This window comes from Bombina bombina, chromosome 2, assembly GCF_027579735.1.
Source record: "Bombina bombina isolate aBomBom1 chromosome 2, aBomBom1.pri, whole genome shotgun sequence".
Classification (NCBI taxonomy): domain Eukaryota; kingdom Metazoa; phylum Chordata; class Amphibia; order Anura; family Bombinatoridae; genus Bombina; species Bombina bombina.
The window spans coordinates 1238028417-1238048385 of NC_069500.1; the positions used below are offsets into that span (position 1 = coordinate 1238028417).

Sequence of the window (19969 nt, forward strand, 5' to 3'; positions counted from 1 at the left end):
TGGATAGGGTTTACGAGGTTACGAGGACAGGGTAGTATCCCAGGCCTTCCCGGTTCCAGTCAAGATGGATAACATTATTAAGAATGAATGGGAGAAACTTGGTTCGTCCTTTTTCCCCTTCTTCTTTTAAAAAGCTTTTCCTCGTTCTGGACGCGCAGCTTGAACTGTGGGGAGCCGTCACTAAGGTGGATGGTGCTATCTCCACGCTCGCTAAGAGAACGACTATTCCGCTAGATTTTAGCTCCTGTTTCAAGGAACCCATGGATAAAAAGATGGAGTCCCTGTTGCGGAAGATGTTCCAACTCGCGGGGTTCGTTTTCCTACCGGCGGCGGTGGCCCCTGCGGTGGCTGGTGCGTCTACCTATTGGTGTGACGCTCTATCAGCCATGGTCGAGGTGGAGACTCTCCTCGATGAGATTCTTGAACGAATCAAGGCCTTAAAGGTAGCGCATTCATTCATCTGTGATGCTAACATGCAGATTATTCGTCTGGTCTGGTCGTGGTCTGCTGACATGACTTCTAAGTCTCGCTTTCTTTCCCTCCCATTCAAAGGGAAAGTTTTGTTTGGCCCGGGCCTGGATTCTTTCATATCTACTGTCACGATAAGAAGGCTAAACCTAAGGGGTCTACTTTTCGTCCCTTTCGTGCAGACAAGTCTCAGCACCAGCAGCCTACCGCAAAGTCTGAGCAATCCAAGGGATCTTGGAAGCCAGCTAACTCTTGGAACAAGTCCAAGCAGAACAAGAAGCCCGCCGAGTCAAAGTCGGCATGAAGGGGTGGCCCCCGACCCTTCCTTGGATCAGGTAGGGGGCAGACTATCTCTTTTTGCGGAGGCCTGGAGAAGAGACGTTATAGACCCTTGGGTTCTGGAGGTCGTGGCTCAGGGTTACAGGATAGGTTTCAAGTCGTATTCATATCCGCCCAGAGGCAGATTCCTCCTGTCAAACATATCTTCAAGACCAGAAAAGAGACGCCTTCCTAGGGTGTGTGAGGGATCTCTCATCTCTCGGGGTAATTGTCCCAGTCCCTCCAGAAGAAAGAGGTCTGGGGTATTATTCAAACCTTTTCGTGGTCCCAAAGAAGGAGGGCACGTTTTGTCCAATTCTGGACTTAAAGACCCTAAACAAGTTTTTGTCAGTTCCATCGTTCAAGATGGAGACAATCAGGTAAATTTTGCCCCTGGTTCAAGAGGGGCAATTCATGACAACTATAGACCGAATGGACGCTTACCTTTACGTTCCAATCCACAAGGATCACTTCAGGTTTCTAAGATTTGCATTCCTAGACCAGCACTTCCAGTTTGTGGCTTTTCCGTTTGGTCTGGCGACCGCCCCATGACTCTTTACAAAGGTTCTGGGAGCTCTTCTCGCAGTAGCGAGAGCCAGAGGGATTGCAGTGGCACCTTATCTGGATGAAATTCTGGTCCAGGCTCCGTCCTACAGTCTTGCGGAGGATCACTCTAGAGCTCTTCTCCTTCGGTCCCACAGGTGGAAGATAAACAAAGGAAAGAGTTCATTGGTCCCCAGCAACAGGGTGGAATTCCTGGGTACGATAATAGATTCTTCAGACATGAAGATATTCTTGACAGATCAGAGATGTTGCAAGCTTGCGTCCAACTTTCTAGCTCTTCAGACATCCTCCAGGACATCTGTGGCCCGGTGCATGGAAGTGATCGGGCTCATGGTATCCAGCATAGATGTCATTCCATTCGGCAGGTTCCATCTCAGACCTCTTCAGCTGTGCATGTTGAGACAATGGAACGGCGATCATTCAGATATGTCCCAACAGATATCTATGGACAGACCGGTGAGGGAGTCCCTGTCTTGGTGGACCCGACCGAGGCAGTTGTCACAGGGGACATTCTTTTTGAGACCATCCTGGGAGATTGTGACCACGGATGCAAGTCTATCAGGATGGGGAGCTGTTTGGGGTGCCAGAAAAGCACAGGACAGATGGATTTGAGAGGAGTCGAGTCTACCTATAAATATATTGGAACTTCGAGTGATATTCAACGCTCTGAGGGCGTGGCCCCTTCTGGGGTCGTCTCGATTCATCAGATTCCAATTAGACAACATTACCTCAGTGGCTTACATAAACCACCAGGAGGGGCGAGAAGCTCCCTAGCCATGAGGGAAGTATGTCGGATTCTGGAATGGGCAGAGACTCGCAATTCTCCATCCCGAGATGTTTGCGGAGATCTGCAGCAGATGGGGGATGCCGGAGATAGACCTCATGGCTTCCAGACTCAATTGCAAGCTACCCAGATACGGGTCGCGATACAGGGATCCCCAGGCGGAACTGATAGATGCCTTGGTGGTACCCTGGGACTTCAACCTGGGGGGAGTGGGGGAGGTATTTAAGGCTTTGGTTGGGGTGTCTTTGCCTCCTCCTCAATGTATAGTTGATCTGTGTGACTTGGATAATATGATGTTCTCAACAGGATATGTTCTTTTTCATTGTAGATAGATTTTATTTTAATTTATCATTTCAATTATCTGGTTGGTTTAAAATGTAATTTTCTAACTCTTGTGATATCACATTCAGAGCTGATATGTTATGGGTATATAGTTTCATGTCTCCTTGAACTAGACATAAACCCCCCTCCAGAAGCCTTTAGGCATTTCTGCATCTCCTCTGCATATCATTCTCCTTCATTCCAGACTATTCTCTTTCTCCCTATTTAGAGTATGGTATTGTGGACAAACTAACTTTGTTCCAGCATGAGTAGTTTGTGTAACTTTGCATACCCAGGTAGCACTCATCAACAAAGTTGTCCCCATAAAGGGACAATATGCTCTTCTGCAGGGAACACCCTTTCAAATAGTTTGTGCTTTCTATCTCTCACTCTGGGAGGTTGTTTTTTATTTATTTATATAGCTTTTCATTGTGCAGTACCTCAACAATTACATTTTCAGTATAGATGATGGTTTCAACAGGCAAAGCTGCTGTTTAATATCACAATAAAAGTGATGGTAAACCATTTAATACACCCCCATAGGATATGTATGTACATATATTCCCCCCCCCCCTCTACTTTATTGGTTTACTTTGTAGTGTTTTCCTCTATTTCAGAATGGATTGTTTATAATGTGTCTGCAGGAGCCAGCATGTTCTTCTTCCTTTTTTTTTTTGTGATGTTTTATTTAGTTCATATTTGGTACTCTATATCCTCTTGGGTATGTGCCATACTGACTTTTGTGTGTATTGTATACTTGCATATGCCTTGCTTTGTTTGCTGCTGTAGTATGGCTCAGCAGGAGCTCTCACTTCTTTGGGTTATTTTCCTGGCTGTTCTAAAAATATAAAGAAAATAAATTGCAAACTATTGAAAAACAATGTACATTTATATGGCTATATGTGTACAGTAAAATGAGAAACTCAGTGATGGTCATGTGTTAATTAAGCTTCTACAGTTATAGGGACAGAGTACTTCAGAATTAGATCATTTTTTTGAACGATAGATAATACCTTTAATACTCATTCTCCTGTTTTGCACAACCAACATGGTAATATTAATACACTTTTTACCTCTGTGATTACTTTGTATATAAGCCTCTGCAGACTGCCCCCTTATTTCAGTTTTTAGCCAATCAATGCTGACTCATAAATATATCCACAGGAGTGAGCACAATGCTATCCATATGGCTCACATGAACTAGGGCTGTCTAGCTGTGAAAAACTGCCAAAATGCAGTGAGAAATGATGGCCTTCAAGGGCTTAGAAATTAGCATCTGAGCCTACCTAGGTTTAAATTTCTTTGACAAAGAATACCAAAAGAACAAAGCAAATTTGATGATATAAGTAAATTGGAAACTTGTTTAAAATTGCATGCCCTATCTGAATCATGAAAGTTTTTAATGTTGTATTGACTGTCCCTTTCTACAGTAGCTGCCTTCAACTTTGTTTATAATGGTATGCCAAATACTAAATAGTCTATTGAATTTGATATATCCGTACTACTCATGTTACCCATAACACTGCATATTCTAGATCATTTTGATTGAATTGACTGCAAGTGACTGGTTTGCTACAGTATCTGAAGAGGGCATGAATACCCTACACAAGTAGAACATTTTCAAACTTATTGAAAAATGGCAAAATGCATATTACTTGTCTCTGATAAAATAGCCAAATTTCAACTGCTAATAGTGTTGTGTTATGTTACAATGAATATCTTTAGGTTTAATGCTTAGAAATAGTAGTATCTAACATTGCTAGAAAAGCTCTATGGCTGAAACAATGGATAATGGATACCATATTTAAACCTAATATTTGTGATTTACATTAAGAAACTTACATGCTGTTTGTCAAAATTTAATTTCTCCAATATCGAAGTGATCTGATAGCAAGACCATGTTTTTAACTTAAAATCTCAGTCTGTATAAACAACAGATCATTTAACTTACATAATTTGCTCTCTAAACATACATTAGAATCTCACAAGTCCTTTTCACACTGTCAGTGGGATTTACACATGTCCTATAGGAGCAAATCTATCATTTTACCAAGACGTCTGGCTGGCCTTGCGTTTAGATTTTTTTTCTCGATACCCTGGAAAAGGTTATCGCATAAATTTACTCTTACTGATCCAGTACAGTGACAGATAATTTATTTAGTTTTAATGCTACTCACGCTAAAGAGTTTTATTTTCATCTCTGCTTTCTCCCTAAAAACTAAGGTTATGGAGATCAGTTCTGGATTTTTTGAATATTAAGTTTCTAAGTGCAAAAAAAAATCAAGTGAACATGTTAATTCTTCCAAATGCTTTTATGGTGACCATAATCCATAACAATACATATTTTCATGATGCTTTCCAACTGTTCCAAAGATATTAAAAAAAAATCCTGTTGACTCTATTTTCAAGTTTTTTCAGACCTGTGTGTTTCTAGTGCCAGCGTTTCATACTTTCATAAACAATATAGTTTTACCTCAGGACAATAAGCTTCATTCAGTTTGTAAATCATTACATTATACAATATTGCCTATCACTTTGATCATAGATGAGTTTGTTGAGAAAAATGTCAATAATTCCAATTCAGAACTTCTTTCTAAAGAATTGGTATTGCAAGATGTCTTTGGCTGACTATATATCCGTTTACCTAAAAAATACAGCAACCAAAATCGGATACCAAGAAAATACTTGGTAAATATCTTCTGATGTGGGAAGGCAAACCATTGATTTTATGGGCATTTGCATATATCTGAACAGAATTCATATTTTGCAAGTGAATATATATTACTGTTTATTCCTCTGTATGTCTATAAAATAAAACCACTAGAGTGTGCCGCTTTATAAGGTCATTACAAATACAGTGTATTGGAAATATTCTTACACACCTGTGAGGGAGTTTCCAAATAATAATATAAACGTAATGTTTACAGCTTGTTAAAACATGGGTGTAATATACCCACTAACATAAAAGTTTTCTAAGCTCAAGAAAGCTGTAGTCATGGTTATGGGCACCTAGTTAATTTATGTTTAATTTAAATAAACAGATCTGATTAGTTAAAATTGATCTTACAAATGTAACTCTTTAAGGGAAATAAAAGCCAAAATGAAACATGATTCAGACTTTCAAATGTACTTTTGTTAATAAATGTACTATGTTCCCTCGGTATCCTTTGTTGAAAAGCATACCTAGGTAGGCTCTGCAATAAATAAATAAACAAGGGCGCCACAGTGGCCAAGTACAGTCACAAAAGATCTAATAACATTCAGCTGATAAAGGAATTTATAAACAATAAGCACCTCCAGGTGCTATTAAAGGCTGACTGGAACCTCACAGTTGTCCAGCAACCTGATCTCCCAACAATCAGGAACCCTCCGCAGCATGAACTCTTGTACGAACAAGAGGGATGGATGTCTAGCTTGAAGAAAAATACACAACTTGTGATGTTAAAAAAAAAAAAAAAAAACTAAAATAAAATAAAACATAGGCTTTTTTTTTTGATAATGATAATAAAAAACTTTAATAAAATAAAAAACAGGCAACACCTTGCTCAGCCTCCCAAGGACTTTTTCATCAGGCGTACAGACGTAAAAATATATGTATTTATTAAAAGACTGACATCCATCCTTCCATCCTTAACAAAAAAATCTCTAAATAATGTGTTCAAAATGCAGTGCCCTGTACCAACTTAAATAAAGTGAATACGATACCTTAATACCACCTTATATGAAATAAGTCTCAGCAATCTAACAAAAGTATGTATATACACATATCTCATGTGAACTGTGCTGTCAATGGGTACAAATTCAAATCCTTCAGAACAAAATTACACATGTGGTTAAACAAAAAAATCACTTGTTAAACAAATCCTTTGTGGGAAAAAAGAAAAAAACACCAATAACACATTGAAAAAGTACATGCTTGTGAGTGAATCATAAGGATGTAAAACTCCAGCTTAAAAACCCACCCATCACAGGATTCGATTGGACAATAACGAATAAATCATCAAAAACATCACCATCATTTGATCATAACAAAGAACAAACTTGCACCTATAAATGTGAGACTCTCTAATTAAAGGGACAATCAGTTAACAATTTTACTTAAACGATTCAGATAGAGCAGCAATGTTAAACAACTTTCATATTTACTTCTATTATCAAAATGTGCACAATCTCTTTTTATATTTAAACTTTTTGAGTCATCAGTTCCTACTGAGCATGTGCAAGAACTCACAGAATATATATATATGCATTTGTGATTGGCTGATCGCTGTCACATGATACAGGGAGAGTGGAAATAGACATAACTGTGAAATTTGTCATAATAAAATCTACTTCTCATTTCAAGGTCATACTAAGTGCTATTGTATTGTGTATTTATAGTGCATCTGTTAATTATGCAAATCTACTGTATTTACTGGTCCTTTCAGGAGGTATAGATCTATACAGGTGCTCACCAGTTACATGGCCCCCAGCATTGAATTTGTGCTCTAGAGCTTCCTGTGTATGAATGTATGTATTGGGTACTTGTAAAGCGCTTCTAATCACCCGTAAGTGTCTCAAGGCGCTGCTCATTTTATCAACCTCGGAAGGATGAAAGGCTGAGTGGACCTCGAGGGGGATCGAACCTGCAACCCTTGGGTTGCTACAGAGCTCAGCCACAGTGCCTTAGCATGCTGAGCTATCTGTCCGTAGCATATCAGTTTGACCCTGCCCAATGACAGTCCAGCGCCGAAATACCAGGAAATTCTTCTCTGAACAAGAGAAACAACAACCCCAGACGATCGTTTCGGCCTTCCGTGGGCCTCATCAGCGTGTGTGTGTATGCAAATAGTAGTGCAATAATAAAAATGCTCTTAAATAATGTATTAGAGCATTTTCTATTTGCAATTGAATGTCCCTTTAATCTTCAGCTGCTGTAGAGCTTACCTTAATTGTGTTTAACTCCTTTGTAAAGCTATATACTCTTAAGTGAATATTCAAGTATAAACATATTAATGAATCATAATTCAAATCTGCATTTGGGTCAACTCTTCCAGCAATATCTATCTATCCATCCATCCACACTGAGAAATATATGGGTTGTGTAGTTGAGGAATTCTGCAATAATTAAGGAGGGTTTTCAGTATATATTGTCAAGCTATAAAGACTTATGGTGAATAACTACAACATTCATTCTGTTAAACAGGCAGTTGAACTGGGCTGCTATTCTACTTTATTATCTGTAGTATCATATTATTTATGTGCACAGCAATGTCGTTTTTAAAACAGAGAATAAACAAACTACAGTACCTAGGAAGAGTTATCTGGAACAAAATGTCATTAATTAGTGAATTACTGATTATCCTTTATGTAGTAGTCCTTCTAAATAAATAATAATGTAAAAAAATATTTTCACAAAAAAGTAATCATTCAACGAGTGAGTGTTTCTCTCTCTGTCTCTATATGTGTATATATATATATATGTGTGTGTGTATATATATATATATATGTGTGTGGTCTGAATAGGAATAAGCACTCTCTGGATTTCAAATCAACAAATATTTATTCGGCAGTGACGTTTCGGGGCATTCACCCCTTCCTCAGACAACCCAAAATGTGATACAAGCAGTGTTAATATACCTATCCAAATCCCTCCCCCTTCTATTTTCAGCCAATCAAAAATACATCAAATCAAATAGGAGATGTATGTCAACAAAACAAATCCACTTCTGTGTACTTCACAACAATAATATAAAATAAGTGTAAGATACATACATCGTTATAAGATGTTATTGTGAAACAGTGACAATATAATAAGTGGCTATGGAACATTAATTAAAACAACCTATTGTTCATTAAACCCTATGTTTGACCCCGGGCCTAGCAATGTTTGACCCCGGGCCTAGCAGTACCTACATTATCAAGATCCTTGAAGTATGTTTGACACTAAACTTCTTTCGATTTGAATTGAAGTACTACCAACAAATTACGGGGACCGCCATGGGGTCAAACATGGCCCCGTCCTATGCGAACTTATTTATGGAGGATTATGAATCCAACATCATGAAGGTTTATGAGATTCCTGAAATCATCAAGTATATGAGATACATTGATGACGTGCTACTGGTGTGGAGAGGCACAGAAGAACATCTACAGAAGTGGGTACATGACCTCAATGATCTACCACATCCGGTGAAATTTAAGATGGTGGCCAGCAAAGAAGCCATTGATTTCCTTGATTTGAGAATACTTAAGGAGAATGGGCAACTAGAAACCACCATGTATCAAAAACCTACAGACAGGAACTCCCTACTGCTGGTAAGTAGTAGTCACCCGAGATCTCTCATCAGAGCCATCCCATTGGCACAACTCTACCGAGTAGTGAGGAATAACTCTATAAAGAGTAATGGCGAAAGACAGCTTGAAGAAATGTCCATCAAATTTCTACAGAGGGGTTATTCCTACACAACCATTCAAAAAGCTCATAGAATAGCTAAAGACACAGAAAGGAGTACCCTACTGAAAACAGGAGGAATGAAACCAGTTGAAAAACGGATGACTTGTACTATGACATATTCACCCAACATTGGGATTGTAGCAAAATCAGTGAAGGACCACTGGGATCTACTGACCACAGACCAACAACTACCCTTTAAAGAATTTTCCCCACCAAGGATGGGATATAAAAGAGGGCGTAACCTCCAAGATATGCTGATGATCACTGATCCAAGACATGCCTACATCAAGGAAACATGGCTGAAATCGAAGAGACAGGGATGCTTTAAATGCCTTGGATGCACAACGTGCAATTCGATGATACAGAGCAAAACCTTCCATCATCCACATACCAATCAGAGTTTTAAGATCCAACATCATCTTACTTGCTCCACCCCATTTGTGGTCTACCTGTTGAATTGTACATGTGGGTTGTATTACGTCGGTAAGACGGATGACGACATTAAGAAGAGGATGGCTAACCATCGGAGTGCCATCAGGATTGCGCTCAAAGATGGCACATCAGAACAACCAGTGGCACGCCACTTTTTACAGATGAACCACACTGTGAAGGACCTGCGCTTCATACTTATTGATCATGTACCACCTTTGACACGGGGAGGCAACAGGAAGAAGAAGCTCCTACAAATTGAGGCGAAGTGGATCCATAGACTTGGAACTGTGCAACCAGGTGGATTGAATGCAAATGTGGACTGGCATTGTTTCTTATAAGATCGGTTCTGGGGTCATATCCAATATGATGTCTCCAAATATACCAACCATTAACTACTAATGAGAGTCCATACACATCCTATCGTGCCCTTGTGGGTATACTGAGAGTCCACGTATAACTCATCCATTAACTACTCATCTTGTAACACCATACTCTAGGTGGCATGAAGTTCAGTCTTCCATTTTTTGGGGCCATAGTGACTAATTGCCTAACTGAAGAGAGTTTTTTAAATATATGGCTGTCTTGGTTAGTTTAGCCCTGCTGTGATTTTGGTAGGTTTAGAGCCCATGACATCATTCTTACTAAAATGGCGTGGCCCCTTATTGGTAAAATAGGGTCTAGAAGTTACCCATAATATACTGTGGTTCCCCACTGTCAGTCTTAAGCTGGCAGTGAGTAATTGACATCGGTTAGTAGTAGGACATGGTATGACTTAATACTTAGATATTTCAAGTATGTGGCGTCATAAGTAATAGAACAGACAGTGTACTATGAATACAAGCCATTGATAGATTTTGGTTGTTGGATACACAGTTAGTAACGTGCCTTGGTTTTGGATATATAAATCCCCTTGGGATACTAGATTATGTATCTATTATGGTCCCATTGGTGCTGCGTCTGTGATACTTTGGGTCATTTAGCTGCATAACCTTTTACTCACTGTTATTTTTAATATATGATGGCTGGTTCTTTGGATCGTCCTTAGGGAACAGCTAACAGAGATGTCATGTATCAGTGCCCTACGATCCCTCTGTAATTCACATAGTCACGCAGTATGTCTTAACTGATCAGTTTACTTTGTAAGCTGCTAGATTGAGTTACCATTGGATCGTTGGGGCACTGTGTGTATGATTGGATAGATTGTTTTGGGTGTTTCCATGACAACCTATTGACAACTTGCAACGTTAGCCTCTCTTTGGTGCAGGCTGTTGCGTCACTATGTGTTGCCATGGCAACGCCTAACACTGCTCGCGGCATGACGATCTGTGAACAAGATTGGTTGGTAGCCCGGATGGGAACACGCCCCCCACAGACCACGCTGCACTGAGCGTGGTAGAGAATGGCGGATTGTTTGTACCGATTCATGACTGCTAAATAAGCTTTAAAAAGTAAGCCTCCCTAATCATTATATTGAATTCACTGTTAGATGATATTATTGTAATGCCTTATGTGATAAACTTATGCTGTGGGCCGAACAGGGTTTAATGAATAATAGGTTGTTTTAATTAATGTTCCATAGCCACTTATTATATTGTCACTGTTTCACAATAACATCTTATAACGATGTATGTATCTTACACTTATTTTATATTATTGTTGTGAAGTACACAGAAGTGGATTTGTTTTGTTGACATACATCTCCTATTTGATTTGATTTGATGTATTTTTGATTGGCTGAAAATAGAAGGGGGAGGGATTTGGATAGGTATATTAACACTGCTTGTATCACATTTTGGGTTGTCTGAGGAAGGGGTGAATGCCCCGAAACGTCACTGCCGAATAAATATTTGTTGATTTGAAATCCAGAGAGTGCTTATTCCTATTCAGACTGTACATTCCGTTAGGCACCCTGGTCTGTGTCTGGGTTGGCAAGTGAGAGTGCACTACTTTGAAGCCTATATATGTGTGTGTGTGTATATATATATATATGTGTGTGTGTGTGTGTATATATATATATATATATATGTGTGTGTGTATATATATATATGTGTGTGTATATATGTATATATAATATATATGTATATATATATATGTGTATATATACACACACAATTATAGTGAATTATAAATGATGATATGATATTGAAAATGGTCTTGTCATATTTCATTTAATTAGCTCAACAATAGTACCATAAAAATAAACTACTGCACATGTCCATTACATAAACGTTTTAGTTTACAGCTATTTAAGGCAAATTATGTTTTCCATGAAAATGAAACTATTTTTATGTATGTGGCAGCAGTTTTAACATGTTGCTTTATCTGTAATCACTAAACAGATGGAGGAGCTAGCAACTTTGGACTGAATTTTTTAACGTTTATCATTCTCTTCAACAATCTCATACCCATCAGTTTGCTGGTTACTTTGGAGGTGGTAAAATTTATTCAGGCGTACTTTATTAATTGGGTAAGTGTTTTGTTTTTAATACTATTCAATTTGAATAATTACTGCATTTATTTATTATCTAAAATGTATTAAAAAATAGCTGTATATTTTGGTAATTGACTCTTCTGTATTTTGCACAAAAGGATGTGGACATGCACTATGAGGCCACTAATACAGGTGCTATGGCACGAACATCAAACCTTAATGAAGAACTAGGACAAGTAAGTTCCCTTTGGATCAACCAGTCGTTTGTTGCTCTTGTGCAAATATCCTGATACCAACTGTTTTGTTTTTATTTTTTGTTTTCAAAGATTTTTAATACAATTTTTAAAAATATTTATATCCCTGTAAATTTTAAGATTTTGCTCTTTTGCTAAAATATTGCTGTTTCATATACAATTGAAAAATCAATTGGAAACATGAATGTTGAAGTGGTATTTGTGTGTACAGATCTTTATAAAGGTTTTCTTTTCATTATTTTTTTAATCAGGTAAAATACATCTTTTCTGACAAAACTGGGACCCTAACCTGCAATGTTATGCAATTTAAGAAGTGTACAATCGCAGGAAATGCCTATGGGTATGTTTTGTTTTTTAATTTGTCTAAATAAAAACCTCAGTGTATACGGTGTCACAATTAAAGATGGGCCCTCTATGCTACTAATACTTTAGTACTCTTCATACTTGGGTAATAAAGTGTAATAAAAATCAAATATTTTCATTTTATATTATGTTTATTTAAATAATACATTTGATATTTGAATGTTACATTAAATATTCTTAATATATGGAGAATTAGACGTTTAAAAATAGGTAAGAATATTGTAAAATTATTACCTATAGATCACACTTGTATAATCATATACATTCTAGTTGATATGGCCTCACAGCATTGGAGTAAATAGTAAAGCTTTGCAGAAGTCTTAGGGAGTGTGGTAACCACTAATATATATATATATATATATATATATATATATATATATATATATATATATATATATATATATATATATACAGACATCCCAATCTGCAAAAACTCATTTCAGGGAGGTGGCTTCTCCCGCTACTGCGCCGCCACCCCCCCTCCTCCCAGTTATATATTGGACACCTTATAAACCCTAAATAAGATAGAGACGTATCATTAAAGTAGCTTCCCACTAAATTCACATTAAAAATAGTAGCATTATTGCACAACCACATTCAGTAAATAAGGTAGCATTTGTGTTTTATTAAAATCAGTGGGGGCTTTTTGGTTACTGGTGCATGCTTTGAGGGTTCTATAACGTCCCAGCAACTAAAGGCATTCCTTAAAGAAACACTTTTCCGGATTTGGGCCACATTGGATCATGGTACTTGGAGTTTCAGGGAGATTGCGTTCCATTTGCTGGCATCAGGAAGGCGCTATTACAATCCGGGAGACTCCCTGAACTTCAGGGAGACTTGGGATGTCTGTATATGTATATGTATATATATATAAAGTCTACACACCCCTGTTAAAATGTCAGGTTTCTGTGCTGTAAAAAAATGAGACAAAGATAAATAATTTCAGAACTTTTCCCACCTTTTAATGTGACCTTTAAACTGTACAACTCAATTGAAAAACAAACGGAAATCTTTTAGGTGGAGGGAAGTAAACAAAAAAAACTAAAATAATGTGGTTGCTTAAGTGTGAAGACCCTCTTATAACTGGGGATGTAGCCGTGTTTAGAATTAAGCAATCACATTCAAAATCATGTTAAATAGGAGTCAGTACACACCTGCCATCATTTAAAGTGCCTCTGATTAGCCCCAAATAAAGTTTAGCTGTTCATCAAGTGCAGAAAATATGGCGCAACAGTGACATTACCAAGAACTTGGATGTCCCTCCAAAATTGATGAAAAGACGAGAAGAAAACTGCTCTGGGAGGCTGCCAAGAGGCCTACAGCAACATTAAAGGAGCTGCAGGAATATCTGGCAAGTTGGAAGCCTTTTCTTATGAAGAAAAGCATTCAAGCCCGGTTAAATTTAGCAAGAACACATCTGAAGTTTCCCAAAAGCATGTTGCAAAAGGTGTTCTGGTCTGATGAAACCAAGGTTGAACTTTTTGGCAATAATTCCAAAAGATATTTTTGGCACAAAAACAACACTGCATATCACCAAAAGAACACCATACCCACAGTGAAGCATGGAGGTGGCAGCATCATGCTTTGGGGCAGTTTTTCTTTAGCTGGAACTGGGGCCTTATTCAAGGTAGAGGGAATTATGAACAGTTCCAAATACCAGTCAATACTGGCACAAAACCTTCAGGCTTCTGCTAGAAAGCTGAACATGAAGAGGAACTTCATCTTTCAGCATGACAACGACCCAAAGCATACATCCAAATCAACAAAGGAATAGCTTCACCAGAAGAAGATTAAAGTTTTGGAATGGCCCAGCCAGAGCCCAGACCTGAATCCAATCGAAAATCTGTGGGGTGATCTGAAGAGGGCTGTGCACAGGAGATGCCCTTTGCAATCTGACAGATTTGGAGTGTTTTTGAAAAGAAGAGTGGGCAAATTTTGCCAAGTCAAGATGTGCCATGCTGATAGACTAATACCCAAAAAGACTGAGTGCTTTAATAAAATCAAAAGGTGCTCCAACAAAGTATTAGTTTAAGGGTGTGCACACTTATGCAACCATATTATTTTATTTTTTTATTTTTACTTCCCTTCACCTAAAAGATTTCAGTTTGTTTTTCAATTGAGTTGTACAGTTTATAGGTCACATGAAAGGTGGAAAAAGCTCTGAAATTAGTTATCTTTGTCTCATTTTTTTACATCACAGAAACCTTTTAACAGGGGTGTGTAGACTTTTTATATCCACTGTATATACACTCTTCCCTTTCTGCTTATCAATCATTGTTTCTGCATATTTAAGGCATGCTAAGAAGTGTTTATTTTACACCAAGACTTGTACCTATTTAGTACAGCACTTTTACTACTGCAAGTGTCCAATAATCCCTGTCTATTGTTGAGGCCCCTACATGTGAGCTGGCAAGTGGTGACCACATACACATTCCTTTGTACTTTTGAGGGGATTATCACTGGGCTTTTCCTATAGTGGTGCATGTACTAGACTATGCATTCATAATGTTAAAGGGGCAGTAAAATAAGTTGTTAAAACTTTAAAGTTGAAATTAAATTTCATAATTTAGGTTGAACATGCAAATCTAAACAACTTTCCAATTTACTTATATTATCTCATTTGCTTCATTCATTTGGCATTATTTGTTGAAAAGCATACCTAGGTAGTCTCAGGAGCTTCTTCTCATTGGCTGGCCCAATGTGTTCAGCTAGCTCCCAGTGGTGCATTGCAGCTCCTTTAACAAATAATACTAAGAAGATTAAGTCAATTTGATAATAGAATTCAATTGGAAACAAAAAAGTAAATTGTATGCTCTACCTGAAACATGAAATAAATTGGTTGTATGTCCCTTTAGCATTCACACACATTTGTAATTACTTAGTACAGCATTAATTCTGAATAGTATCATTACACAGTCAATAATTAGATACATATTTTTCAAGTGGCCTCTCGGTGAATGAGTGTGTGTGTTATATATGTGGTTTGTATATTTTCTTCTATATATCTATCCCTCTCTGCTTTTTATCGCTTCATATGCAGCCATTGTCCAGAGCCAGAGGAAAAAGACAGTATCTCTAGGGAAGAGTCTTGGTAAGCTTTGGCATCTTTCTATCTATGGGCATTCTGCATTTTTCTTGCTTGTTTAATAATATAAATGTTTATTTTCTGAAACTAGTTTCTGCACTAATATCTTTCATATTTACACATTTTAACTTTTTTCTTTTATCACTATAAAAACTACCTAGACTAATGGGTGGGATCACAACACATCAGTTTAGATAGCTCAAAAGAGCCCCTTTAATCCCTCATTAACCCTATTTATTTTCATTTATAATTGTGCTTTTATTTGTGAATGTTTTGCTTCACCTTTTTATAACATTTTTATTGCTAGGATTGTAAGTTAAAGGGATACTGAACCCAAATTTTGTCTTTCATGATTCAGATAAAGCAGGCAATTTTAAGCAACTTTCTAATATACTCCTATTATCAATTTTTCTTGGTATCTTTATTTGAAAAAGCAGGAATGTAAGCTTAGAAGCCAGGCCATTTCTTATTCAGCACCCTGGATAGCGCTTGCTGATTGATAGGTACATTTAGCCACCAATCAGCAAGCTACACTAGGTGCTGAACCAAAGATTTATTACAGGAGTAAATTTAGAAAGTTTCTTAACATTTGTTTCTTAACATTTGTTTCAAAATAAGTTTGCACATTTGAATTTCCAGATTCCAGGTGTAACATTGACTAAACATGCAGTGGCCTTAGTTCATATACCTATAGGGCCTCACATTACTGATTCTACAGGTGCACAAATTTAAGCATCCCCTTTATATGGGAGATGACTATCCTTGGCTTCTGTTGGCTTCCACTGATGCTAGTTTCTTTCATGTAATTGGCAAGAGTCCATGAGCTAGTGACGTATGGGATATACATTCCAACCAGGAGGGGGCAGAGTTTCCCAAACCTCAAAATGCCTATAAATACACCTCCCACCACACCCACAACTCAGTTTTACAAACTTTGCCTCCTATGGAGGTGGTGAAGTAAGTTTGTTCTTAGATTTTATGATTTTCTTCTGTGATGAGCGCGTCTAAGCATTCTGAAGCCCAATTCATCTCTGAGTACAGTGTTTGTCAAAGGGGATGTAAAGAGAGTATCGCCTATTGATTTTATGGTTTCTCTCACGGGAAATCTTTTTAAGGGTTCTCTGTTATCGGTCGTAGGGATTCATCTCCTACCTCCCTTTTCAGATAGACAACATACTCTTATATACCATTACCTCTGCTGATAGTTTTCAGTACTGGTTTGGCTATCTGCTATATGGGGATGGTTGTCTTTCGGTAAGTATGTATTATTATTTAAGACACTCTCAGCTATGGTTTGGCGCTTTATGTATTAATATAAAGTTTTAAATATATGTTTTTTACTTATATTTGCCATGAGTCAGGTCTATGTATATTTCCCTTTGCAGTCTAAACAGTTTCAGTATAGGAATAATGTTTGGGAAGTTTATTTAAACTCTTTTTTCTTACCTGGGGTTCAGTCTTTTTTCTAATTTGACTTGTTTTTCAATTTTTTTCGCGGGCAAATCTAGGCTCGCGAGGACGCAAAATGCTGATATTTATTGCGTCATTCTTGGAACAAAATTTTTTTGCCGCAAAGATGCGCATTTGATGGCGCAAATTTCATTATTTCCTGCGTCTTTGTTGACGCTAGTTATTTTGACTTGAAGTTGCATTTGTTATTCGCTGTGAATTTTGAAAACTATCATGCCTGCTTTTTGATTTTATTTTTTGTAATAAAAAATACTAGCTTTATTTTTCTTTCTACTGAAACTGTTACATTGTGGAAATTTAATCTTTTGCCTAATGTTATTTTTCTTTTTCTGTTACATTTTGCGAGATGTTTCATTCTGATCCTGACTCTGATGTTTCTGTAGAAACTATGATGCCCTGAAACACAATTCTACAAAACCAAGTGTGTTCTTTTCATTATTAAGCTGTTATTTTCTTCAGCTCAATTATGTGGCATTTATTTTATGCTTAAAGGGACAGTAAACCCCCAAAATATCTTTCATTATTTAGATAGAGAATACAATTTTTAAAAAGTTTCCAATTTACTTCTATTATCAAATTTGTTTCGTTCTCATGTTATTCTTTGTTGAAGGGATACCTAGGTAGGTAGCGTGCATATGCCTGAAGCACTACATGGCAGGAAATAGTGCTGCCATCTAGTGCTCCTGCTAATGTATAACATTGTTGCAAAACTGCTGCCATATAATGTTGTGGACACGTGCACACTCATGAGCAACAAAGGATAACAAGAAAATGAAGAAAATTTGATAAAAGAAGTAAATTGGAAAGTTGTTTAAAATTGTATGTTCTATCAGAATCATGGAAGAAAAAAATGGGGTTTTATGTCCCTTTAAAATGTTTCTATATGTACAATGACATTTACTGTTTTTACTTACTCAGTTCATGTATTTAATTTCATCTGCAAACATCACATGTTATTACTTTTATCATAAAAGGTTATGCCTGCTATTATGCCTTTAAGTAAACTTACGAGGTCTTTTCAAAATTGTTAAGATTTAATTAATTTTGTTCTGACCGACAGCATACTTAAGTTTATTCTACTGATGTGTTTTCTTTGGCACAAAGAATCCTGTATCAGAAACAGTTTTATTAAAAATTCTCCTTATTTTTCATTTGAACATTCTTTGTTCTTTCTTAAAGGGACATAATACTCATATGCTAAATCACTTGAAACTGATGCAGTATAACTCTAAAAAGCTGACAGGAAAATATCCCCTGAGCATCTCTATGTAAAAAAGGAAGATATTTTACCTCACAATCTCCTCAGCTCAGCAGAGTAAGTTCTGTGTAAAAAGTTATACTCCACTGTTCCCAGCTGTAGGTAAAAAAAAAAAAATGAAGAAATGAACAGCAGCCAATCCGCATCAGCAGTGCTGAGGTCATGAACTCTTTTACTGTGATCTCATGAGATTTCACTTAACTCTCATGAGATTTCATAGTAAGCTGAATAGGGAAATAATATGAGAGTGCACGAGGCTCATCCCCTAAGATGTCCCAGGACAGACTCGCTAAAATGCTGCTTAGAAATCCTTTACAATGGGAGGTGGCTACTGAGGAACTTTTGAGGTAAAATATCTTTCTTTTTTACATAGAGATGTTCAGGAGATATTTTCTAGTCAGCTTTTTACAGATATACTGCATCTCTTTCAAGTGTTTAAACATTTGGGTATTATGTCCCTTTAAGGGAATTTTGTTATTTTTAGCTTTTAGGAGCCTAGTCCTCCTATTAACTGTTATTTTAAAATCTGGAATTTAAGATTTTAATTTGCTCCTCAGGGTTTTTCCTATTCAAGATACTATCTGTATTATGTTCTAAAGAATGGTTTACCCTGATTCCCTTTTGGGACTGTACTATTATTTCTATTGAAATTGGTACTTATTTTTAGGCTTCTCTAGAGTTTGAATATAACCTTAGTACAGCATATTCATGTGCTGTTTATATTTTTAGCTCAGCCTTTATCTGTGGCTGACATTACTGTTCTTTCATCCTTTTTTGTTGTTGAACAGTTAGCATAAGCAGTTTCAGATTCTCAAGTATATAACTCTGTTTATTTACTTCTGATGTATTCATTTTATTATGTTTACTATATGTATTATTATGATTTCAAATATATTTTATTATCTCTAGCTTGTTAGGATAATAATTTGTTTGGTTTCTATTATCTTCACTATTTCTGGAGGTTTAGAGTCTTTTCTGCCCTACGTTTAGTCCGGTGATGTAGATCAGTTGGTGAATGTCCTGACTACAAACGCTTGTTCTAGATCCAAGGGTCTTAGATTCATATCCCGGCAGGGTTAATACAGCCCTTTAGCCTTTTTGAGGTAAATTTATTGTGTACCATTTATTTGGGTAATAATAACTGTTTTTATCAGCTGCTAATTTGGTTAACTCAGAGTGCAAGCACTGAAGAAAGCATTTTTTTTGTATCCTTCTGGGAGAAAATGCTATATAATTACTTGTTGTTCAACTGCACAAAGGTATGGTTCTCAAACCAGTACTTTTGGTGGGGGGGGGCAGATTAAATTGTTTTTGGATTAATTCAGTCCAAAATCTTTATTATTCTTAGGGTCTGAATAGATTTTTAGAATGAGACCTTCTATGGAAAGATTCTTTCTTTCTCAGTACACTTCGTGTACTGTTCTTTAGCAGGAACAGGTATTGGGTTTCTATTCAATTCTATTCTTTGTCCAAAAGAAGAAAGGTTTACTCAGTACACTCTTGGATCTGAAGACTTTATATTGTTTTGTAGGAGACTCAACGTTCAAGTTGGCGACTATAAGGACTATTATGCCTTTTTGTTCAACAAGGTAATTTCATGTCCACTCAATTTTACAGAACGTTTATCCTCATATTTTATTTTATTTAGACCACTGAGATTCTCTTTTGTAAGTAAGCTTTACCAATTTGTCCCTTTTCTATTTGGTCTAGCGACAGCTTTATGAATCTTTTCAAAGGTTCTGGGTGCCCTTCTTTCTGTAATAAGACAGTAGGGTATTGTGGTGT

General features: G+C 37.0%; 1 protein-coding gene across 2 annotated transcripts in view; it reads left to right on the plus strand.

Moving 5' to 3' along the window:
- Positions 1-19969, plus strand: part of ATP8A1 (ATPase phospholipid transporting 8A1) — a 608814-nt gene that overhangs the window by 222468 nt on the left and 366377 nt on the right. Inside the window, exons 13-16 of one of the 2 annotated variants that reach the window (XM_053704009.1) lie at positions 11663-11790; positions 11913-11990; positions 12260-12348; positions 15412-15462. In XM_053704009.1, the coding sequence (XP_053559984.1) occupies positions 11663-11790; positions 11913-11990; positions 12260-12348; positions 15412-15462 (346 nt within the window). The remainder of the gene's footprint in view (positions 1-11662; positions 11791-11912; positions 11991-12259; positions 12349-15411; positions 15463-19969) is intronic. The other variant, XM_053704008.1, reaches the window with a different exon arrangement.